A 24,202-nucleotide genomic window follows, 5' to 3' on the forward strand; every position below is an offset into this window, starting at 1 on the left:
ACGCGCCGGCTCTGTCTGGCGCACTCCCACGCGTGTCCCCTTTGCACGCGCCGGCTCTGTCTGGCGCGCTCCCACGCGTGTCCCCTTTGCACGCGCCGGCTCTGTCTGGCGCACTCCCACGCGTGTCCCCTTTGCACGCGCCGGCTCTGTCTGGCGCGCTCCCACGCGTGTCCCCTTTGCACGCGCAGGCTCTGTCTGGCGCACTCCCACGCGTGTCCCCTTTGCACGCACAGGCTCTGTCTGGCGCACTCCCACGCGTGTCCCCTTTGCACGCGCCGGCTCTGTCTGGCGCACTCCCACGCGTGTCCCCTTTGCACGCGCCGGCTCTGTCTGGCGCACTCCCACGCGTGTCCCCTTTGCACGCGCCGGCTCTGTCTGGCACGCTCCCACGTGTGTCCCCTTTGCACGCGCCGGCTCTGTCTGCAACGCTCCCACGTGTGTCCCCTTTGCACGCACAGGCTCTGTCTGGCGCGCTCCCACGCGTGTCCCCTTTGCACGCGCCGGCTCTGTCTGGCGCACTCCCACGCGTGTCCCCTTTGCACGCGCAGGCTCTGTCTGGCGCACTCCCACGCGTGTCCCCTTTGCACGCGCCGGCTCTGTCTGGCGCACTCCCACGCATGTCCCCTTTGCACGCGCCGGCTCTGTCTGGCGCACTCCCACGCATGTCCCCTTTGCACGCGCAGGCTCTGTCTGGCGCACTCCCACGCGTGTCCCCTTTGCACGCGCCGGCTCTGTCTGGCGCACTCCCACGCGTGTCCCCTTTACACGCGCAGGCTCTGTCTGGCGCACTCCCACGCATGTCCCCTTTGCACGCGCAGGCTCTGTCTGGCGCACTCCCACGCGTGTCCCCTTTGCACGCACCGGCTCTGTCTGGCGCACTCCCACGCGTGTCCCCTTTGCACGCGCCGGCTCTGTCTGGTGCACTCCCACGCGTGTCCCCTTTGCACGCGCCGGCTCTGTCTGGCACGCTCCCACGTGTGTCCCCTTTGCATGCGCCGGCTCTGTCTGCAACGCTCCCACGTGTGTCCCCTTTGCACGCACAGGCTCTGTCTGGCGCGCTCCCACGCGTGTCCCCTTTGCACGCGCCGGCTCTGTCTGGCGCACTCCCACGCGTGTCCCCTTTGCACGCGCAGGCTCTGTCTGGCGCACTCCCACGCGTGTCCCCTTTGCACGCGCCGGCTCTGTCTGGCGCACTCCCACGCGTGTCCCCTTTGCACGCGCCGGCTCTGTCTGGCACGCTCCCACGCGTGTCCCCTTTGCACGCGCCGGCTCTGTCTGCAACGCTCCCACGTGTGTCCCCTTTGCACGCGCAGGCTCTGTCTGGCGCGCTCCCACGCGTGTCCCCTTTGCACGCGCCGGCTCTGTCTGGCGCACTCCCACGCGTGTCCCCTTTGCACGCGCAGGCTCTGTCTGGCGCACTCCCACGCGTGTCCCCTTTGCACGCGCAGGCTCTGTCTGGCGCACTCCCACGCGTGTCCCCTTTGCACGCGCAGGCTCTGTCTGGCGCACTCCCACGCGTGTCCCCTTTGCACGCGCCGGCTCTGTCTGGGGCACTCCCACGCGTGTCCCCTTTGCACGCGCAGGCTCTGTCTGGGGCACTCCCACGCGTGTCCCCTTTGCACGCGCCGGCTCTGTCTGGCGAGCTCCCACGCGTGTCCCCTTTGCACGCGCGGGCTCTGTCTGGCGCACTCCCATGCGTGCCCCCTTTGCACGCGCCGGCTCTGTCTGGCACGCTCCCACGCGTGTCCCCTTTGCACGCGCAGGCTCTGTCTGGTGCATTCCCACGCGTGTCCCCTTTGCACGCGCGGGCTCTGTCTGGCGCACTCCCACACGTGTCCCCTTTGCACGCGCAGGCTCTGTCTGGCGCATTCCCACGCGTGTCCCCTTTGCACGCGCGGGCTCTGTCTGGCGCACTCCCACGCGTGCCCCCTTTGCACGCCCAGGCTCTGTCTGGTGCACTCCCACGCGTGTCCCCTTTGCACGCGCGGGCTCTGTCTGGTGCACTCCCACGCGTGTCCCCTTTGCACGCGCGGGCTCTGGTGCACTCCCACGCGTGCCCCCTTTGCACGCGCAGGCTCTGTCTGGTGCACTCCCACGCGTGTCCCCTTTGCACGCGCGGGCTCTGTCTGGCACACTCCCACGCGTGCCCCCTTTGCACGCGCAGGCTCTGTCTGGTGCACTCCCACGCGTGTCCCCTTTGCACGCGCGGGCTCTGTCTGGTGCACTCCCACGCGTGCCCTGTCTGGTGCACTCCCACGCGTGTCCCCTTTGCACGCACGGGCTCTGTCTGGTGCACTCCCACGCGTGCCTCCTTTGCACGCGCAGGCTCTGTCTGGTGCACTCCCACGCGTGTCCCCTTTGCACGCGCGGGCTCTGTCTGGTGCACTCCCACGCGTGCCCTGTCTGGTGCACTCCCACGCGTGTCCCCTTTGCACGCGCGGGCTCTGTCTGGCGCAGTCCCACGCGTGTCCCCTTTGCACGCGCGGGCTCTGTCTGGCGCACTCCCACGCGTGTCCCTCAGCTGGGGGGGGGGGGTGATTTAGTATATTTGTGTCCATGTTCTGTCTTTTCACTGCTTAATTGGCAAAGCAGCCCCCAGCCCACATACAACCTGGTTCCATCCGCCCCCCCCAGGCCGAGTCGTTCCTGGGCAGGTTTGTGTAGCCCAGCTGGCCGGGGGCAAAGCTGCTGCCTGCTGCTGCGTTGCCGGGTCGGAGCGGCCGGCCGGTGGGCTCGTGTGGGGCTGGTTTCCCCTTTGGGCCGGGCCCGTGGAGCAGCCGGTTGCACTCGGCTCGGGGCTCGGGCGGGGCTTTTACCCTTCCCCTGCTTGGCCGGGGAGGGCGCAGGAGTCGGAGGGAAGCTCTTGGCTTTCTTCTCCTTTGGCGCGGCCCCTTCCCGTGGGGCTAGAGCAGCTGTTTGTGCCCGGAGCCCTGCCCCGTGTCCCTGGGCTCCAAGCGCTTGAGCCCTTGTCTTGGGGGCCTCTGCTGGAAGGCAGCACGGATCCCAGGACGCCTCCCGTTCCGGAGCAAACCAGACCCGCCGGCTCTGTCTGGCACGCTCCCACGTGTGTCCCCTTTGCATGCGCCGGCTCTGTCTGCAACGCTCCCACGTGTGTCCCCTTTGCACGCACAGGCTCTGTCTGGCGCGCTCCCACGCGTGTCCCCTTTGCACGCGCCGGCTCTGTCTGGCGCACTCCCACGCGTGTCCCCTTTGCACGCGCAGGCTCTGTCTGGCGCACTCCCACGCGTGTCCCCTTTGCACGCGCCGGCTCTGTCTGGCGCACTCCCACGCGTGTCCCCTTTGCACGCGCCGGCTCTGTCTGGCACGCTCCCACGCGTGTCCCCTTTGCACGCGCCGGCTCTGTCTGCAACGCTCCCACGTGTGTCCCCTTTGCACGCGCAGGCTCTGTCTGGCGCGCTCCCACGCGTGTCCCCTTTGCACGCGCCGGCTCTGTCTGGCGCACTCCCACGCGTGTCCCCTTTGCACGCGCAGGCTCTGTCTGGCGCACTCCCACGCGTGTCCCCTTTGCACGCGCAGGCTCTGTCTGGCGCACTCCCACGCGTGTCCCCTTTGCACGCGCAGGCTCTGTCTGGCGCACTCCCACGCGTGTCCCCTTTGCACGCGCCGGCTCTGTCTGGGGCACTCCCACGCGTGTCCCCTTTGCACGCGCAGGCTCTGTCTGGGGCACTCCCACGCGTGTCCCCTTTGCACGCGCCGGCTCTGTCTGGCGAGCTCCCACGCGTGTCCCCTTTGCACGCGCGGGCTCTGTCTGGCGCACTCCCATGCGTGCCCCCTTTGCACGCGCCGGCTCTGTCTGGCACGCTCCCACGCGTGTCCCCTTTGCACGCGCAGGCTCTGTCTGGTGCATTCCCACGCGTGTCCCCTTTGCACGCGCGGGCTCTGTCTGGCGCACTCCCACACGTGTCCCCTTTGCACGCGCAGGCTCTGTCTGGCGCATTCCCACGCGTGTCCCCTTTGCACGCGCGGGCTCTGTCTGGCGCACTCCCACGCGTGCCCCCTTTGCACGCGCAGGCTCTGTCTGGTGCACTCCCACGCGTGTCCCCTTTGCACGCGCGGGCTCTGTCTGGTGCACTCCCACGCGTGTCCCCTTTGCACGCGCGGGCTCTGGTGCACTCCCACGCGTGCCCCCTTTGCACGCGCAGGCTCTGTCTGGTGCACTCCCACGCGTGTCCCCTTTGCACGCGCGGGCTCTGTCTGGCACACTCCCACGCGTGCCCCCTTTGCACGCGCAGGCTCTGTCTGGTGCACTCCCACGCGTGTCCCCTTTGCACGCGCGGGCTCTGTCTGGTGCACTCCCACGCGTGCCCTGTCTGGTGCACTCCCACGCGTGTCCCCTTTGCACGCACGGGCTCTGTCTGGTGCACTCCCACGCGTGCCCCCTTTGCACGCGCAGGCTCTGTCTGGTGCACTCCCACGCGTGTCCCCTTTGCACGCGCGGGCTCTGTCTGGTGCACTCCCACGCGTGCCCTGTCTGGTGCACTCCCACGCGTGTCCCCTTTGCACGCGCGGGCTCTGTCTGGCGCAGTCCCACGCGTGTCCCCTTTGCACGCGCGGGCTCTGTCTGGCGCACTCCCACGCGTGTCCCTCAGCTGGGGGGGGGGTGATTTAGTATATTTGTGTCCATGTTCTGTCTTTTCACTGCTTAATTGGCAAAGCAGCCCCCAGCCCACATACAACCTGGTTCCATCCGCCCCCCCCAGGCCGAGTCGTTCCTGGGCAGGTTTGTGTAGCCCAGCTGGCCGGGGGCAAAGCTGCTGCCTGCTGCTGCGTTGCCGGGTCGGAGCGGCCGGCCGGTGGGCTCGTGTGGGGCTGGTTTCCCCTTTGGGCCGGGCCCGTGGAGCAGCCGGTTGCACTCGGCTCGGGGCTCGGGCGGGGCTTTTACCCTTCCCCTGCTTGGCCGGGGAGGGCGCAGGAGTCGGAGGGAAGCTCTTGGCTTTCTTCTCCTTTGGCGCGGCCCCTTCCCGTGGGGCTAGAGCAGCTGTTTGTGCCCGGAGCCCTGCCCCGTGTCCCTGGGCTCCAAGCGCTTGAGCCCTTGTCTTGGGGGCCTCTGCTGGAAGGCAGCACGGATCCCAGGACGCCTCCCGTTCCGGAGCAAACCAGACCCGCAGCAGCAGCCCCTGCCATTTCCAGCCCATGGGCCGCCTGGAGCGGCGAGGCTCCATGTTCCTCTGTGAGAGCTCGCCTCTGCCGCCCTGCCCGGGGTACGCCTCTGCCGCCCTGCCCGGGGCACGCCTCTGCCGCCCTGCCCGGGGTACGCCTCTGCCGCCCTGCCCGGGGCACGCCTCTACCGCCCTGCCCGGGGCACGTCTCTACCGCCCTGCCCGGGGCACGTCTCTGCCACCCTGCCCGGGGCTCGCCTCTGCCGCCCTGCCCGGGGCACGCCTCTGCCGCCCTGCCCGGGGCACGTCTCTGCCGCCCTGCCCGGGACACGTCTCTGCCGCCCTGCCCGGGGCACGTCTCTGCCGCCCTGCCCGGGGCACGTCTCTGCCGCCCTGCCCGGGGCACGTCTCTGCCGCCCTGCCCGGGGCACGTCTCTGCCGCCCTGCCCGGGGCTCGCCTCTGCCGCCCTGCCCGGGACACGTCTCTGCCGCCCTGCCCGGGACACGTCTCTGCCGCCCTGCCCGGGGCACGTCTCTGCCGCCCTGCCCGGGGCACGTCTCTGCCGCCCTGCCCGGGGCACGTCTCTGCCGCCCTGCCCGGGACACGTCTCTGCCGCCCTGCCCGGGACACGTCTCTGCCGCCCTGCCCGGGGCACGTCTCTGCCGCCCTGCCCGGGGCACGTCTCTGCCGCCCTGGCCGGGGCACGCCTCTGCCGCCCTGCCCGGGGCACGTCTCTGCCGCCCTGCCCGGGGCACGTCTCTGCCGCCCTGCCCGGGGCACGCCTCTGCCGCCCTGCCCGGGGCACGCCTCTACCGCCCTGCCCGGGGCACGTCTCTGCCGCCCTGCCCGGGGCACGTCTCTGCCGCCCTGCCCGGGGCACGTCTCTACCGCCCTGCCCGGGACACGTCTCTGCCGCCCTGCCCGGGGCACGTCTCTACCGCCCTGCCCGGGGCACGTCTCTGCCGCCCTGCCCGGGGCACGTCTCTGCCGCCCTGCCCCGGTCTCCAGCGGCTGCTTGTTAGCGCTTGTGATGGCGCGTTGGGGTCCCCCTTCTCCTGCACCCCGAAATGGCACAAACAGTCTGCACCAGCTGGTGTAATGGAGGTTGTTTATTGCCTCTCCAGGATACAGCACAGCACAGATGGAATCTGGTCACAGAGCTGGGCTAGGATGCCTCAGGCCCCCTTGAGCTGGGGGAGACTGGGCCCCTAAACTCCAGCCCCTTTCCCTAGGCTGTCTCCTCCATGCTCCCAGACAGCAACTAACTCACCCTCTTCCAGCCCTGCCCCCCAGCCAGGGCAGCATCCACCTTCCTTTGTTCCTCTCCATGGGGGGTGTCTGGCCACTGGTTTGCATAGTGACTCATCCTGTTTTGCTGGGTCGTGGTACCCACGGCAGCCAGTGGGGTTACCCCAGAGCCAGCAGCATAGAAACCAGCCAGGTACCCCCACTACGTCACAGTTCTCCCCCCTCCGAGAGCGAACTGAGCAGGGTCACTCCGCTTGTGACCTAGGGAAGTTCGGGTCCTCTGCGTGGGAACCCGCCCTGGGGACATGGGTGCTCCCCTTGACTCGGGCCGGCCGTGGCGAGGCCCCACATGAGCTGGCTTCCCTCTGTCCACTCGCCGCCCCGCTCTAGGGCGACCGGCACAGGCCTGTCCTCGGGGGTCACACCCACCCTTCTGCTGGCCTTGATCTCTGGCCAGGGTCTCGGGCCGGGGCCATGAGCCCAGTGAGCCTTCTCTGGACAGCCAGGGCGGCTTCCACCCCCGATGCTCCATCCAGGGAGGTCTTCCCCTCCCAGAACTCTCTCAGCGAGCCCAGAGGGTCCTCTATCTGGGGTAGAGACCCCCAAGCCGCTTTCCTCCTGTCTTGGGCCTTCCCGCCCCTCTGGCAGGAGTCACAGGACCGGCAGTACCGCTGCACGGCCGTAAAGATTCCCGGCCAATAGAAGTGCTGGAGCAGCCTCAGCCGGGTGCTCCAGATCCCCCGGTGGCCCCCAACTGGGACGTCGTGGGCCAAATACAGCAGCTTGAGTCGATACTTTCAGGGGGTGACCAGCTGCCGCTGGACCCCCCATGCCCTCACCTTCCTGGGGGGGAGCCACTCACGGAACAGGAGCCCACGCTCCCGCAGGAATCTCTCCTGGCCACCTCTCCCCCGGGGCTGAGCTGCACGGAGGCCAGCCTGGTCCCTCAGCCTCTGCAAGGAGGGGTCTGCCTGCACCTCAGCCTGGAATTCAGATGCTGAGGCAGGGATCGGGACCTGTTCCCCACCTTTACCTAGGTCCGGAGTCCCAGCCTGGCTGGACCCCGTGACCACTGGGATGGGATCCTGAGGACTCTGCCGGGAGTCCTTCCCTGGACCCACGTTGTCAGCCCCCCGCTGGCTCTGGCTCTGGGCAGTGACTAGAGCCCGCTGGGATTCATGGGGCCACTCCTCTAGGTCATTCCCCATCAGCACCTCGGTGGGCAAGTGCGGGTGCACCCCCACTTCCTTGAGGCCTTCCTTCGCCCCCCATTTCAGATGCACCCGGGCTACAGGCACCTTAAACGGGGACCCGTCTATGCCCTTCAGGGTCAGCTGGGTGTGGGGTAGTATCCGCTCTGGGGCCACTATGTCGGATCGGGCCAGAGTCACCTCCGCCCCCGTGTCCCAGAAGCCCGTCACCTTCCTACCATCCACCTCCAGGGGTATGAGGCACTCGCTCCGCAGGGGCCGTCCTGCCCCCACACGGTACATGGAGAAATCCACCTCCCGAGGGTCAGACCTCCCAGGGGAGGTGCACTGAGCATCCTTCCCCTCTCTCTGAGCTGAGGTTTGCCTGCCAGCCCCTGCCTCTGGGGCAGCCTGCCCTTCCTCCCGCCCCAGCCAGTTAACCCTGGAAAGTCCCCGGTCCTGGGACCTGGTGCACTGAGCCCTCTTGTGGCCTTTTTGCCCACAGCGCTGGCAAGTTAGGCTTTGGGCTGTCTCTGTCCAGGCCCTGGCTGGTTCACTGGGGCACAGACGACCTGTTCCTTGGTCTTGCCCCATAGTTGACTCCCTCTGTCGCTCAGCCGAGATCCGGTCTCTGCGCGGTTCCCTTTCTCTCCGGGACTCCCGTTCACACCCGGACCGGCTCTCCGTGAACTCATCCGCCAGCCTCCCGGCCTCCTGGGGGTTCTCTGGTCTCCAGTCCTTGAGCCACAGCCTCAGTTTGGGTGGGCACGCTTCATAGAACTGCTCCATCAGGACCAGCTTGAGCAGCTCCTCTGCGGTCTGGGCTCCGACTCCAGACACCCACTTGCGGCCGTATTGTGACAGGCGGGAGGCCAGATCCACATAGGTCTCCCGTGGCCCTTTCTGTACCCCCCGGAACCTCTTCCTGTACATCTCGGGGGTCAGCCCGAACTTGTGCAGCAGGGCCTCCTTGACTCGGCTGTAATCCCCTGGCTGTAGGTCCTCCAGCTGACTGAGCACTCCGGCCGCCTCCTGGCTCAGTGCGGGGATGAGCTCCTGCAGCCAGTCAGCTGGGGGGACCCGTTGCAGTCCACAGGCCCTCTCGAAGGCACTGAGGAACCCGTCTATGTCGCCCACGTCCTTCAATTGGGCCACCACGAGCCTCTCCAAGCGTCTGGCAGTCCCGGGACCCTGGGGCCCATCGGCACTTGGCGCAGCCGGTGCCCCGCCGGTTCTCCGCTCTGCCATGGCCAGCTCATGCTGTCGCTGCCTCTCTCGGTCCTGGCGGTCCCTCTCTCGGTCCTGGCGGTCCCTCTCTCGGTCCTGGCGGTCCCTTTCTCGATCTTGGCGCTCCTTCTCTCGGTCCTGGCGGTCCCTCTCTCGGTCCTCTACTTCCAATTCCTTGATCCGCAGCTGGATCTCCAGCCGCCGCAGCTCCGCTGGGCTGGCCCCTGCCCTAGATGGGCTACGGCTTGCAGGCCTCCCGGGAAACGCTGTCTCATCTCTCGGGTGGGTTCCAGCGCTCCTCCCCCTCTCTGAGCCTGACACACTCTCAGGGGGGGTCTGGCTGCTTCCCCTGGGGGCAAGATCCTGGCCCTGTGGCTGGTCATTCTCTTCCAGCTGGGCAATCAGCTGGGCCTTGGCTGCTTTCCGCACAGGCAAGCCCCTCTCTCTGCACAGCTCCACCAGCTCTGCCTTCAAGAGTCGGGCGTAGGCCATCTGCCCGCTGGTCCCCTCGGTGCAGACTCACCAGTCTAGTGCTGCAGCGCCCCACGATTCCCAGGAACCGCTTCGCTCTGTCTCCAGCACGCCTGGCTCCAGGGCTCTTGCTTCTATGGCGCCTTGTCGCTCGCCGCTGGGAGCTCCATCCACGGGGTGCACTGCTTCCCACCCCTGACACCAGTGTGACGGCGCGTTGGGGGTCCCCCATCTCCTGCACCCCGAAATGGCACAAACAGACTGCACCAGCCGGTGGAATAGAGGAAGTTTATTGCCTCTCCAGGATACAGCACAGCACAGATGGAATCTGGTCACAGAGCTGGGCTAGGATGCCTCAGGCCCCCTTGAGATGGGGGAGACTGGGCCCCTAAACTCCAGCCCCTTTCCCTAGGCTGTCTCCTCCATGCTCCCAGACAGCAACTAACCAACCCTCTTCCAGCCCTGCCCCCCAGCCAGGGCAGCATCCACCTTCCTTTGTTCCTCTCCATGGGGGGTGTCTGGCCATACTAGTTTGCATAGTGACTCATCCTGTTTTGCTGGGTCGTGGTACCCACGGCAGCCAGTGGGGTTACCCCAGAGCCAGCAGCATAGAAACCAGCCAGGTACCCCCACTACGTCACAGCGCTGCCTGGCCCTGCCCCCCAGCCTCCAGCGGCCGCTCATTAGCACTGCCTGGCCCTGCTCCCCCGGCCTCCAGCAGCCGCTCGTTAGCACTGCCTGGCCCAGCCCCCCAGGCCTCCAGCAGCTGCAGTCCCAGCCCCCCAGTGTGTCAGGCTGCTGCTTTCCCCCGGGACGTGGGCTTTGGCCCATTGACACTCCGGGCTGGGTGGAGCCATGCCGTGGCGCGTGAGCCCCCCGAGTGCAGCGCAGGGCGGGCGGTGGGGACTCCGTGGGCACATCCCCAGCGGTGCTCGGCGCAGGGGGCTCAGCTGGGCTCCGAGGGGGGCGCTGGGCAGGGTTCCCGCTAGGCTGTGGGCAGCACCGCCCCAGGGATGAATCAGCCTGCTCAGCCAGAGGGAGAGAGGCAGGCTCAGGCCCTGGCACCATGCTGGGGAGACCCACCTCACGCTGCGCTAGCCTGGCACCGTGGGAGCAGCCCTGGGGCGAGCCCCAGACAGCCCTGCCCCAGGTGCCGTCCCTTCCAGGCCCCCAGCCCGCGGCCACGGCGGGGCCGGCTCCCTGGTCTGTGTTTGGCCAGGCCCGCACCTCCCTGCTGGGTTAGGAGCAGGCCCCGGTCTCGTCTCAGGGGCAGGTCACCGCCCCCTCCTCCTGCAGGCCCAGGGCTCTGGCCGGCCCAGGAGAGGCTGGGGCCCCAAAGCCGACGCCGCAGCAGGCAGGGAAGACGCCTCGCGCCAGAGGCTGAGCGTTGGTGCAGCTGCCTGGTGCATCGGGGAGAGTCCCCTCCTGTGGGTCGCAGCAGGGGGGACCGGCCCTTTGGCTTCTCCTCGCAGCCAGCGCGAGGCCCACACGAGCCTGCACTGGCTCCCCGGGCTGCTCTGTCCCGCTTTGCGCAGGGCGGTTCCTGCTCTCCGGTGCCTGCACGCCAAGCCGCTGCTCATTGCCGCGGGGCCAGGGCTGTGACGCCGGCGGGAGCCCGGGTGACGCAGGTTTGACCCACAGAGCTGCTGGGTGGGGTGCCCTGCCCCCTGGCGTGGCCCCTGGCCCACGTCCAGAGGAGTTAGCTCGACGGCCCGTAGCTCAGGCACGAAGCTCCAGGGGTCCCGGGGGGGGTCCGCCTGGGGGCGTTCCACAGGGGTGGGGCAGGGTCTGAACTCCGCCCTGCCCCCCGGGACAGCCGGCAGGATGGGGCCAGCAGGGCTGTGCAGAGCAGCCGGCCCCGCCCCCACAAGGCGCGAGGAGGGGGCCGCGGGGCCCGTGCAGGCTGCACCCCCCCAAGGTCCCAGTTCGCTAATTGGCTGGGCCTGGGCGTGAGGCTCTTCCCACGAGTGTTTTCACGCCTGGGGGCGCCCCGCAGAGCAGCCCTGCCCCAGGCCCCCTTGCCATCTCTCCGCACGTCCCGCTCACGCCCCCACGTCCAGCCTGGCCCCCTGCCCAGTGAGTCGGGGTCGCCCCGGGCTCGCCAGGCCCACGCAGGGGGCTCCAAGTGGCAGGGACGTCGATGGCAGCATTGGAGCCCCTCGGACAAGGGCCCGGCCCCCTGCCCACTGGGGAGAGCAGGGCCGTGCGCTGGGCCAGGCGCGGCTCTAGGAAGCGGGTAGAACTGCCATGGGTGAGGAAATGAGGCTGCTCCCGGGGCTGGGAGCTCAGCGCTGCCTGCGGGCCTGGCCCCCGTGCTGAGCCCCGTGGGGCAGCCCTGGCAGCCTGGAGCCCCCGCGCGCGCCGCTGAATCCCTGCACACTGGGCCCTTTGTGCGTGCTCGTACAGCCGGCATTAGCTGGCCGCGTGAGTCCCGCCGGCTCCGGCCATCCCAGCTTATTGCTGGGAGCACTTGGCAGCAGGTCAGCGCTTGGCCTCCTTCCAGCAACCCCGGTGCGGCGGGCGCTTAGTGCCGGGCCACTGCCCAGGGGCCGCTCACGCCAGCCACTTTGTCCCTCGCGCAGCCGAAGCAGAAGCGCCGGGGCAGGTCCCTGAGCGCCGGCAGGACGACAGCTGGGCCGAATCTCCACTCCGGGTCCCAGGCCCCTGGCGGGGAACGGGGCAGGCCAGGCCGGCGGCTGGACGGGAGCGCTGGGGCTGCAGGATACGGGCGGCACGTCTGCAAAGAGCCACCCGGAGCCATAGCGCGCCCAGGACGCGCGTCTCGGTCCCGGTGCCGCAGAGGTGCTGGCTCCGGACACTGCAGCTCGCGCTTGGCCTGCAGGCGCCACTGGCCCGGGGCGGCCGGGGGGTGAGACGAGCAGCCCTTCCTGGGGAAGCCGGGCCGCTCGGAGCTGTGTGCTGCCGGGGCGCGTGTGCGGCGACTGCACACCTGGCCGGGAGAGGCGTTGTGGAGGGCGCGCCGCACGCGGCCGGATGGGCATCGCCGGGCCCCGGGGGCCCTGCTGGCGGCTGGGTTAGGCTGCGCTCGGACCGGATTTCATTGCTCAGCAACAGCTCCAAGCACTAGGACGTGGGGCTGCCCCGGCTGGCCCTGCGTGGACACCCCAGCCACCGCGTCATCCCGGCGGAGCCGCTCCTGGCTGCTGCCTCGCGCATGGAAGGCAAGTACGAGGCAGGCAGGGCCAGGGCGCGTGGCTCTCCCAACCAGGCTGGGCCCTGTCCTGACCCCCAGGAGAGTGGGGGGTTTGTAGCCAGAGCGCCTCACACGGGCTGCAGGGCGACTGCTGAGCCGGCACGGCGGAAGAGACTGGGCAGGACGGGGAAACCTGCCCCCCAAAGGCGGCAGGGCTGTGGAGCTGGTGCGCTGCGCAGAGGTGGGCGCAGGGCAGGGGAGGGCGCCGCGCAGGGGAGGGGAGGGGAGAGGGCCGGGGAGGGTGCCGGGGAGGGTGCCACGCGAGGGAGATGCTGGTGGGTCCCCGGGCTCCGTCGGATTCTCTTGTGAGGTGCGGGGAGAGGAAGCCGCTGCGCGGGAGAGGGGAGGGGAGGGGGCAGGGGAGGTGCCTTGCTGGGAGGGGAGGGCACCGCGCGGGGGAGGGGAAGGGGCAGAGCAGGTGCCTTGCTGGGGAGGGGAGGGCACCACACTGGGGAGGGGAGGTGCCTTGCTGGGGAGATGCTGGTGGGTCCCTGGGCTCTGTCGGAGTCTCTCGTGCGGTGCGGGAGAGGAGGGGGAGTTTGGCCACCGGAGGACGCGCCGCTGCCTGGCTTCGAGCCTGGTGATCCCCAGGTATCCGTGGGGCCCCGGCTCCGTCCCCGCACACAGCGAGGGCCCTGCCTCCCGGCGAGTGTCGGGCCGTGCTGGCTGCGGATCCAGGAAGCGAGGAGGGAGCCGGGCAAAGGGGGTTTTGCCCCTGGCTATTCCTTGGGGGTGGCCCCAGGGCTGGGAGGCCCCGTCAAGGAGCAGGACCCGGCTGTGCGGCTCGTCAGCTCCACGAGCCCCTGGCACGGTTGCGTCCCTCGTGTGCGGAGCGATGCAGACGCCCCACGCAGTGTGGATGAAGCTGGGTTGCCGCGGGGGCAGCCCAAGGAAAGGCCTTCAGGAGGGAGGACCCTGGTCCAGCCCCAGCCCACCGGAGTGAGGGGCAGTGGCTGTGAGAGGAGCCAGCTGGGCCCCCCCCACGTGGCCAGCAGACCCCGAGGTCCCAGAGCCTGATGGTGCCGGGGCAGCAGGGCACTGCCCGGCTTCGCCACGCCCACGCCCCACGCAGGGCAAACCCCGTCCTGAGGGCCCGGTGGGTGGCAATTCCAGAGCCCTCTGCCCTCCACGCAGCCGGCTTGGTGCCCTGGCACCTCTGGAGGGGGGCTGGCCCAAAGCCCGAGGCCTGGCTTAGCCCCAGGCAGCTGCCGGAGATAGCTGAGATGAGCCAGAGGCCCATGTGCAGGGTCAGAGTCCCCGGCGTGGGCAGGCGGCAGGAGCTTTCAGACGAGGGTTGCCAGGGTCCAGTATTGACCCGGACAATCCGGTATTTTCGCCTCCCGTCTGGTAAAAAACTCCAGAAAATACCAGGCCCCTAAACTGCCCTGAAATGTCCGGGACTTTCTGATGCTTTCCCGGCCAGGAGGCGAAAATCCCGGGCTGTCTGGCTCAATCCGGAGGCAGCCGGGAACCCTGGTGCTTCCCGGGTTCCGCAGGGAGCTGTCCGGCCCGGCGCAGGGAGGCAAGATGGCGGGCGGCCGCCAGCAGCCGGGGAGGGCCAAAGCCTGACCCGCGGTTTGTAAAGTGGCCTCGCTGGGTTTTTGTTTAACACCTCGGGGGCTTTTTTTTTTCGCTCTACAAACTTTTCCCTGGTGTGGTTTGTGCTGGTTGTTGTTGGGTATTTTTTCTGGAACCATCTGGCAGGCCTATTTCAGAGGGACCAGACAGCGGCTTCCCCGCAGCGGGGTCGGGCTGGGGGCTGTCGCTGGCTGCTCCGGACGGGCTGCCCTTTGCCTGGACTCAGCTGCCACAAGGCAGGGCCAGGCCTTCCCCCGGCAGGCAGCTCTGGGACCGCTCGCCGGCAGGGGCTGCCTTTGACCTCGACTGCCCCGCGTGGCTTGGTGCTGCCTGTGTGGGCAGCCCCCGACCCTGAGCCACCCACTGCCGGGAGCTCAGCCACGCGGCCGGCCGGGAGAGGAGCTGTCCCCTGGGCCGACTCGGCCGCTCTTCCCCCACGCAGGGTTGCCAGGGGTCCGGTTTTCTATCAGACAGTCTGGTTTTTGGGGCCTCTGTCTGGTAAAAAAATCCGGAAAATACTGGCCACGTGCAATGCGCAATGCCCGGTATTTCCTGGCTCTCCGGCTGGCGCCGGAGGGAAGCCGGGCGGGGGGAGTGGCTGGGAGGCAGCGCGATCGGCGCTGGGAGCCCTGGTTGAGTCTGACGCCTTGGGGGGGGGGAGGAGGAGCCCGTCCCTGCTCCTGAGCGCGTGCTGGAGCCGCAGCCGGACTCACGCGCTTCGCCGGGACCGTGCGCGGGTCGGGCAGCGCCTGGGATCTGCATGTGCCCGGGTCAGTCCCGCTCCCTGCCGGCCGATTTCCTGCCCCCCGACCCTTCCCTGCCAGCTCCCCTGCCCCGACCCCATCCCGGCCACCCCTGCTTCCTGCTGGCCGGTTCTCCTCCAGCCAGCTGCCTCCCCGACCCCCCATCTCCCAGGCCAGCCGCGCTGCCCCCTTCTCCCCTCCGCCCGGCCGGCCCTGCCCCCCATCAGGTGTGTCCGGTATGTTTTCTAAGCCTCCCCCCGCGGTGCCGAGGGAAGGGGCGCCGGGCCGGGGCCCTGAGGGGGTTTCCTGCGTGGCCCCTCTCAACGGCCCCTCTCCCTCCTGCCAGGTTCCAAGTCCTTCAATATGATGTCCCCGACCGGCGACAACGCCGAGCTGCTGGCAGAGATCAAGGCTGGGAAGAGCCTGAAGCCGACTCCGCAGAGCAAGGGCCTCACCACCGTCTTCTCGGGCAGCGGCCAGGCGGGGGCCAACGTAGGTCACCTCCGGCCTCGCTCGGCCCTTGGCTCTGCGGGAGCTGGGGGGGTAGCGCGTTAATCCAGGGCGGCCGACGTGAGTGGCTGCAGTTGTCACACGCTGAGCGGGACCCGCTTTGCGCTGTCAGCAGTCGAGCCGTGGGGTGGGGGGGTCCCGCCGGAGGCAGCCGCTGCTCCCAGGAATCCCAGGGGCCCAGGGAGCCGTGGGCAGGGGTCTCCCCGCCTGGGCTACAACCCAGCCACAGCAGCCCCCTCCCATGGAGCACGCTGGGCAGGAGCGAAGGCCCCTGGGGGAGCCGCCAGCCCAGCCTCGCTGCAGAGCACCCGGCAAAGCCGGCGGGCTCACCCCAGGCACGAGCCACCGTCTCCTGGGGAGCGCGGGCGGGGCGTTGGGGCGTGGCCCCCAGACCAGGCTGCCCTAGGCGCCCTGCATGGACAGGTGGAGGGGCTCGAGGGAGGGAAGCTCCTTTCCCTGGCGGTGGAATTCAGTCTGTGCCTCACGCCGCACCCCGCGGCCCAGGGCTGCTGCGCCAGGCGCTGCACAAGCCCCTAGTAGCAGCAGCCCTGCCCCTGAGCCTGTGCCACGGACGCTGGCTGAGGGGACAGCCTGGCAGACGTGGCCCCTCTCTGGAATGGCTCAGGCACCACGGCACCGGGCCAGGCTCCAGCGCGGCGTCCCGGCCACGGGGCTCCGAACTGCCCGGCCCAGAGCCTCCCTCGTGCCACCCCCAGCACTAACGCCCTCTCCTCTTTCTGCCATCCAGCTAGAGACTGCGGCCCCCTCCCTGCCCCCCGCGAGGACACAGAGCCCCCCGAGCACGCCCGACCCAGCCTCCGTGCCCAGGGCCGCCAGCTCCCCCGAGCCAGTCGTCAACGGCAACGCGCCGCTCGTGGCCACGGGGCAGCCCGGCCAGCTGGACGTCGAGACCCTGATCCCCACGCACGACGAGCAGGGGCGGCCCATCCCCGAGTGGAAGCGGCAGGTGATGGTGCGGAAGCTGCAGCTGAAGATTCAGGAAGAGGAGGAGCAAAAGCGCAAGGTCAGCGGCCGGGGCCGGGGGGCTGCCGTGCCGTGTGCTGTGACCGTACCGGCCGTGTGCCGTGCGGGGCGAGGCCGCCAGCGGGCTGGGGGGGCACAGGACCCCATGCCGTGCCGTGTGCTGTGACCGTCCCAGCTTGTGCCGTGCGGGGCGAGGCCGCCAGCGGGCTGGGGGGGGCACAGGACCCCATGCCGTGCCGTGTGCTGTGACCGTCCCAGCTTGTGCCGTGCGGGGCGAGGCCGCCAGCGGGCTGGGGGGGCACAGGACCCCGCTAGCCTCGGCACAGTCGAGAGAAGCCGCCATCCCTGCCGAGCGCTGAAGTGCATTGTGGGAGCCACACCTGCAAGGCTGGTGCAGGGGAGCAGCCGGGGCAGCCCAGCATTATCACCGGGGGCCTCGCTCGGGGCAGCTCAGCACGGTCCATCTGCCGCGCCCCTTCTAACCCACCCCGGCCCTGCTGTGACGGACCGGGCCGAGTCTGGGCACAGCTGAGGGCGTCCGCTCAGGGTGAATTGCTCAAATCCGGGGCTCCTCACAGCCCCCGACTGGTGACCTCCCCAAACAGGCCACACACCAGTCCCACAGAGCACTTCAGCTGCCTGCCTGAAGCCTCCTGAGCAAAACCCCTCCGACACCCCAGCAATATCCGTGCCCCAGATGGCCCCGGGCCTATACACAGGTGGGGGGTCCTAGCGCCCAATCCCACCTACCCTGAACAAGTTCTGTCCGGTTCCAAGAAACCAGCCACAGATCCCTGGTCAATTTACCCTCGATGCAGGCTCTAGCAGAGATGTTGCAGCTGCTGGTTTAAAAGTCCTTGTTGCGCATCCTAGGGTCAGGATGGGTTCACAGGTCTTCCGGGCTCTTCGATCCCTGAAGTGCTGCCTCTGGGATGAAGTTCTGAGCTGAAGACAAAGATGGAGACCACCACATGGCCTATTTATCCCTCCTTCCTGGCCTCTTCTTGGCTGCAGCCGGTCACCTGGCCATCGGCCTATCCCTGCTGGCAGCTCTTAGGTCTCCGCCCTCCTGCTTTAGGTGTGTCCTTGCCCATCGAGTGCCATTGTCCCACAGGGCCTCGCTGATTAGCATGTCCATAGGCCGGGCTCTGCCCAATGCTCAACCATATTCAGAGAAATATTCAGTTTCCACACAGATTACAGATTCCTACCTACACACACAGACATTATACACTCACATAAATAGCGTACACAGGATCAGCAGACAGTGAGCTCCCATTCAACACCCCACATGGCCCCTTTTATACCCTTTTTTGGGGCCAACACCCCCACCTATGGGTGCAGCAGTGATCTGGCTGCTTCCCTCAAATTCAGTAACGTGACACCTGCCCTGCAGCCCCAGCCACCCCGGAAGCCCCAGCAGTAGGACGGCCTTGTGACGCCGCCCCCGCCCCAGGGCTCAGTCTGTCCCCTCGGCCCCCGGGGAGCGGGAGAGACGGCCCGGCAGCGGGCGTGCCCTGGGGGCCGGAGAGGGGCCCGGGAGAAGCCACCCGCAGCTCAGGGCAGTTAGCGCGAGGCAACCCAGCGGAAGGACCCTGCAGGCTGGGGACACCGTTGGCAGGCGCGGGGGCAGGCAAGGGGCAGCTCTAGTTCCCGTCAGCCTGGCCCAGGAGGGCCAAACGCAGAGCAAGGGGGAGCCGCCTGGGGCGGGGGGAGCCGGCAGCAGGCCCTGGACTGCACCAAGGTCCGACTGCGCCGGAGCTTTGCAGCCTCGTGCCCCGCTCGGCTCGCGCCCTGGGGATGGGGCCCGTTCCAGCCAGCCCCTGTCACACGGGCAGCCCCGGCTCCCCCGAGAGGTGAACTCCATTGGCCTGGGCTGGACAGAGCCTGGGGGCTGGGCCCCTCCCTCCTCAGTGGACCCATTCCCAGGGCGCCTGTGGGCTGGCGCCACGGGGCTCCCACCGGCCCCTGGCTGCGGCTGAAGAGGGGGGCTGGGCGGAGGCAGCGGCCCCGTGGGGTTAGGGCAGGCAGGGAGCCGGCTTTGAAATCTCTCCTGAGGATGCAGCGGGCGGCATTTTCCTGGCGGAAAGGGCTCGGGGAGCTAAGAGGAGCCAGGCCCGGCCCCGGAGCCGCTGCAGGAGCTGCCAGAGCGCGTAGGGAAGGGACCTGGGACCTGCTGGGCCCGGAGGCAGAGCGCGCTCCCGGCCAGGCGGGGCTCGGCTGGGCCCGGGGCTGCTCACAGCCTGTTCCTGCTGCCTTAGGAATTCGAAGCCAAGGGCTGTAAATAAGTGGCTCGTTTAGAGAGCTGCTGGCGGTTGGTGCGCAGCTCCGGCAGGGCCGTCCCAGCTGGGTCAATGGGGTTCATCCTACTGATGCCCCTCAGCCCCGTTTGCACTGTAAGAATCGGGTGCCATGGTGCCGGCCACGCCCCTGCCCAGAGCAACCTGCGGCGCTGGCGGAGGCCCGGGAGCTCGCACCGGGGGCGGGGGGAACAGACATCCTGGCGCGACTCATTTCTCCAGTTTTCTGCACTTGGATTTGCTTTGAGGCCACGTTGTCGGGTGGCAGCCCAGCCCCGGTGATGCCCCTGCCAGCCTTGGCCCCGTTCCAGTGTGTGTGCTGTGGAGCGTGCTGCATGAACTGAGGCCTGCATGCGCTTTGCGGTGCTCTGTGCATGCGGAGACACATTTAACCTGCAGCAAGTCGCATTCCCGGGGCTGCCGAACCTGAGCCCCCCCCCCCGAGCTGAACGTTTCCTCGCGGAGCTGCTGTGAGAGGTGCCTGGCGCCCACGCCAAGGCTCCAGCCAAACCATCGCCCAGGCTGGGCGTGGCTCAGACCTGCCGTTTTCCCCTTTCAAATGAGGCCAAGGGGCGGCTTCTAAGCCAGCCCGGCTCCCCCGGCTCCCGGGGAGACAATGCTGCAGGTTCAAATGTCTTACATGGGCCCTCAGTGGTGTAATGAGTGAGCGGCTCCTGGATGCATCGGCCACCCCGTCCCTCGGACTCGCTGCAGCTCACCCTTCGCCTGGTCCCTCTCCGGCAGAGCACGCCCCGTGCACATGGCAAGTCGCCTCCCGCCCCATGGCCTCGCTGCGTGTGCTCTATCGCCCGCCTGGGGCCGCCCCGGCTCTCCGTGAGTCCAGCCTGCCCGGCGCCGTTACACCACTGAGGACATGTAAAGCCTGGTGTGTGCAGACGAAGGGCCTGTGGAGCTCTGTGCTGAGGGAGATGTTTTTTCCCCCTGCCGTAGCTTGGGACCGGGAGTTCCTACCCTCAGGAAGGCTGGCGGTACTCCCATGCCCACAATGGCATTCTGGGACCCTTCGGGCAGCTGATGACCGAGGAGGACATAATCCGCATCGAGAAGCAAATTGAGAACCTCCAAGTGATGCACAAAGTCCAGAAGGTGGAGACGGAGCTGGAGCAGCTGGAGCATGAAATGCAGCAGCTCCTGCCACTCTCGGCTGCCTTGGCAAAGGAGCATTTCACGGCCAACCCCAAGCGCGTGCCAGGCCGAGCTGACGACCTCCCGGCCTGGTGCAGCAAGATCTCCACGCTCCTGAAGAGCATGGCCATCCTCCTGGCTATGCTCGGGGGCAAGGCAGTCAACCTGGCAGACATGGTGAGCCCCGACGCGTCCGAGCACGCCAGCCAGGCCGCCAGCCCCACGCCCACGGCAGTGCCACTGAAAGAGGGCCCTGCTCCCATCGGGCGGTCGCAGTCCTTCAGCTGCACGCGGGAAGAGGTGGAGAAAGAGATCCTGCAGTGCGGGGTGTCAGTGAAGAACCTGAAGGCCAACTATGAGCTGCACACACAGGGCCGGGTGCTGGAGGCCGCGTCCGGCCGGGTGTACAAGCGGAAGCGGTCCCTGCCTGTGGGAGCCGTGCCCTACGGCTGCGATCGAGAGCCCATCCTGGAAGAGGACTATGTGACGAGCAGCGAGCCGGTCAGTGCGCAAAGCGGAGACGCGGCAGCGGATGGCGTGGGGCCACCCAGGAGGCTGGCGCACGCCCCCTTGGCCTGTGGCGGAGCAGGGCCCTGCCCCTCCCAGGACGCAGCAGCACCGAGTGCGGGTGCGGAGCCTTTCGGGGAGGCCCTGTTCAGCCCCGACCACCTGACCAGAAGCCTCCCGGTGCAGACGGAGCTGAGCTGTGTGCAGGATTACATCGACATGCGGAAGGAGCGGATCGTCTACCTCTTCCTGGAGCACTGGAAGAAGTGGACGTTCACTGAGAGGAAAATGGGGCTCGCCGAAACGCTGGGCCCGGAGTTCAGCGAGGAGCCCAAGGCGTACAGCAGTACCCCGGTCGCCGTGGCGACCGTCAGGAAACCCAGCGAGGACGACCGGCTCCTGTACTTCATGAAGCAGAGACAGGTGGTGGGGAAGCTGATCGCCCACTGGAGAAGCATCATCAGCCAGGTCCCGACCCGGCAGATCCGCCGCCTAAGCCGCGCCAACATGCTGTACTGGCCGGAGCACTTCCTGCCGCACGTGCGCGGCGCCCCGGTGGAGTACGACAGCCTGACGCTGGACCTCTTCATGCTGGGCTACTTCCAGCTGCTGGAGATGAGCATGAGCCGCGAGGAGAGGAAGTTCCGGCACCTGCTGTGCTACGAGATGTTCGACCGGCTGGGCAGCCACAGCTGGGAGCTGATCCGCCAGTTCCACAGGGTGGTGATGGAGGAGATCGAGGCCGGGCAGCGGGACTGGCTGGACGGGTTCGAAGATCTCAAACAGGAGTTCTTTGGGGACAGCCTGGAGCCGGCGCCCGGGGCTGCCGTGGAGGCCGAGCTCCCAGCGGGAACCCAGGCTCTGCAGCTGCTCCGCCAGGAATCCTCCCAGAGCTTGGCCAGCGAGGCCCCGCAGCCCGCGCCAGCGCCCGAAGAGCTGGGCTTAGCCCCGGCCCCTATGAGCCGGGAGAGCTCCGTGCAGCTGGTCGCCGAGCTCGGGGAGTTCAGCAACGAGGACATTTGTCGCTACATAGACCGGAGTTTCTCCTTCTGGAAGGAGAAGGAGGCGGAGATGTTTGATATCTGAGCCCTCCCTGAGCAGCGAGGAGCCACGCCCGTGGCCTACCCCTCGCAGGGACCGGCCACTGCGCTCTCGGACGGGCCATCTCCCCAGGGACTTGCTGGCTGAGAAGCGTCTCCGGTGGCAGCCGGGGACCATCAGACGCGCCCGGCACCACAGGACTGGACAGGGGCCACGTTGACTCCATTCGTTGGCGCAGGGAGCTGTTGTGTTTGCAAGACGAACTGAGCCCAGGACAACCCTGTCGGGAGAGGCCTGTCTGCGTGTGAGGTGCTGCCGCGGCGACGCCTCTGCCCAGAGAAATGAAACACGTTCCCTGGCGTCGACCGGGCAGCCCAGGGACTCTGAGCAGGAGCAATTTAGTGTCCGATCCCACAGTCCTTACTGGGCAAAACTCCCACAGGCTCCAGCAACTCCAGTGGCCTCCTCGGTGCAGAAGGGCTGCAGGGTTAGTCCCAGAACCCTGAGTTCACGACGTGGACAGTCTCTGCAGAGCCCTCTGCTTTCCCCAGGGCGGCTGCAGCCACGTGGCATGGGAAGCTGTGGCCAGTGGGTTTTCTGTAGGAGGTGGCCCCTGGCAGCGTGTGCTTTGCATGGCCCTGCCCCTGCCTTCGCCAGAGGAGGAGCTAGTCCCTGGCACATTTCCAGACACACGTGGTCTCCAGTCCTCTGGGTTTGACAGATACGGTGTTAGCGAGCGGGAGCCAGGGCAGTGGGCGGAGGCTCTGGTGTGAGCATCTCCTGCCTTCCTGGGGGAGGTGCAGAAGGGCGCAGGCCCGGTCCCCACGGCGCGCAGGCTGTGCCGGGCTCACTGGGCTCGGTGCCTGGCCCCGCCGCCGGGCAGGCAATCGCGTCCCAGGGCGAGCGCCCTCGACACTGTGTGCTTTCCCCTGCAGCCCGCTCGAGCGCCCTGCCCTCGGAAGGCCTGCATGGGGCGTGGGTGGAGGCAGGCGCCGAGCGCAGACCGACCTTGGGGACCGTTTGCTTTCCGGGGGGCGGGGGTGTGCATCTGCCGTGGCGCTGCTTGTGACCTCCGCAATAAAACTCTGCTCTCGACTGGTGTCCAGCTCTTTCCGTGGGATTCGGTGCCCTGGCCCCGTGCTCTGGGGCGCTGGCTGTTCCAGCCCTGGGCCCTGCAGACACCCAAGGACAGGGCCAGTATGTCTCTTGCCAGATGGTGAGCGAGGCCTGCCAGTGCCCTGCGCCCTGCCTGGCGTCTGGCGAGCAGGCAAAGGGGCAGGGGTTAGCTTGGGTGCAAGTCCTTCCCTGGAGCCGGCCTGGCTGCGCCCGGCCTTTCCCAGCACGCTGCCCCCCGAGCCTCAGGCTGGCTTTGGCTGGCTGCCTGGAGATTGTGCGGGCTGTCCTGTGTCTGACAAGCCTCGCCCGCCAACACTGAGCTGATGGAGCCCCGGCGGAGGAGCCCTGAGCTCCGGCGTCTGTGGGCCAGTCACAATGGAGCCGAGCGTGGTGGGTGGGGAAACTTGCGCTGGCATGGCCCTGTGGGCCCGATCCTGCCGTCTGTGGGTTTCCGTGGTGGCAGGATTGGGCCCCCTCTCGTGGGAACAGGACCAGCCCGAATGCCAGCCCCAGCTCATATCCCGCTCTAGCTCTCTGTGGCCTGGCGTGTGGCCAGGCCTGGTTCCAGAACCCCTTGGGACATGAGAGGGGCTGTTCGCCCAGCACCCCTGGCCCTGCCCAGGAACGATCCCCAGCGCTCCCGCCGTGGGGCGACGCACTCTGGGGTTAGGTAGCTTGTGAACGTCGCTCTGCGTAGCCGTAACCAAGCCGCCGTGCGGCCGAGGGTCCTGTGGGTCCCAGACCTGCCCTGTAGGGGGCTGGGGGCTGGGGCTGGCGAGCGCCCGCTTGTCTCCCGCTGGCGCACACCAGAGCGGAGCGTGCGGATCTCTGGACAGCGCTGGGGAGCCCAGCCCGGCACCCGGGAAAGGGGAGTGAGGGTGGGGGGCTCGCTCCATGGGGGCGGCTGTGGCTCTGTGGCACTGCTGAGTGGCCAGGACACGTAACCTAACCTGGACTTCCCGGGGGCACCGTCCTGCCCACGCCGCGCCCGGGAGTGCCAGGAGCTCTGGTGCTGCCCTACAGCCGTGGGGCAAGCGCAGCCTGTGCCGTCGCCAAACGGGCCTGGTTCCACAGCCGCCCGGATCTTCCGTCTCGGGGACGGGCTGGCTTGGGGGCGCAGCGATCGGCTGTGGGGACCGCGGCTCGGCCCCCGCCAGCACCATGTGCCCAGAGGATGGCGGAGGAGGCCTGTGGCTGTCGCTCTGGGGGAATCGCCCCTTGGGGCCTGGCAGAAGATGGAGGCGTCCGGGCAGGCTCCTGTCCCGTGGCGTGGCGGCGATCACAGCGCTGGGCCAGGGAGCAGCTGGCACGGCCCCTCCGGAGGTGGAGACACTCCTGGCGGCCGACGCACTGGTGGCTCGGGGGAACCTGGTGCTTTTAGTGCCCTTCCTGCTGGGCACTAGCCCCACCGTGCTGAGCTCCCGCCTCCCGGCTCCAAGGCAGGGCAGGGGGCCGGGCACAGCCTGGGGGGGCATGCGGGAGCTCCCGGGCCAGCAGCGCCATCCTCCGGCCTCTGCTCTGCCTTGCTCCGCGAGATGCCCCAGCAGGCTGGCCGGGGGGATGGAGACCCGCGGCTCCTGCAGCAAGGCCGAGCGCGTGGGAGGGGTTATTTGCAAACCGGCCCACGGGGCATCCCCAGCCAGCAGCGCCTGGCGTGGGGCAGGGCGTGCGGTGGCCTCCGCGCCCTGCCATGGCCATTGGCTGCTGGCCAGGGCGATGCCTGGACCAACCTCCGGCTCCTTGGAGGCAGCAGCCCTGCCCTGCGTGGCCGCACCGCGCTCCGGCTCCTGGGAATTCAGCCTGCCA

At 68.4% G+C, this 24,202-nt stretch overlaps 1 protein-coding gene across 1 annotated transcript in view; it reads left to right on the forward strand.

Moving 5' to 3' along the window:
- The window catches only part of ESPN (espin), an 82,401-nt gene that overhangs the window by 56,504 nt on the left and 1,695 nt on the right, over positions 1 to 24,202 (forward strand). The window contains exons 10-11 of the mRNA XM_075906144.1: positions 15,139 to 15,284; positions 16,051 to 16,326. Coding sequence (XP_075762259.1) covers positions 15,139 to 15,284; positions 16,051 to 16,326 — 422 coding nt within the window. The remainder of the gene's footprint in view (positions 1 to 15,138; positions 15,285 to 16,050; positions 16,327 to 24,202) is intronic.

This window comes from Pelodiscus sinensis, chromosome 23, assembly GCF_049634645.1.
Source record: "Pelodiscus sinensis isolate JC-2024 chromosome 23, ASM4963464v1, whole genome shotgun sequence".
In the NCBI taxonomy this organism is placed as follows: Eukaryota; Metazoa; Chordata; order Testudines; family Trionychidae; genus Pelodiscus; species Pelodiscus sinensis.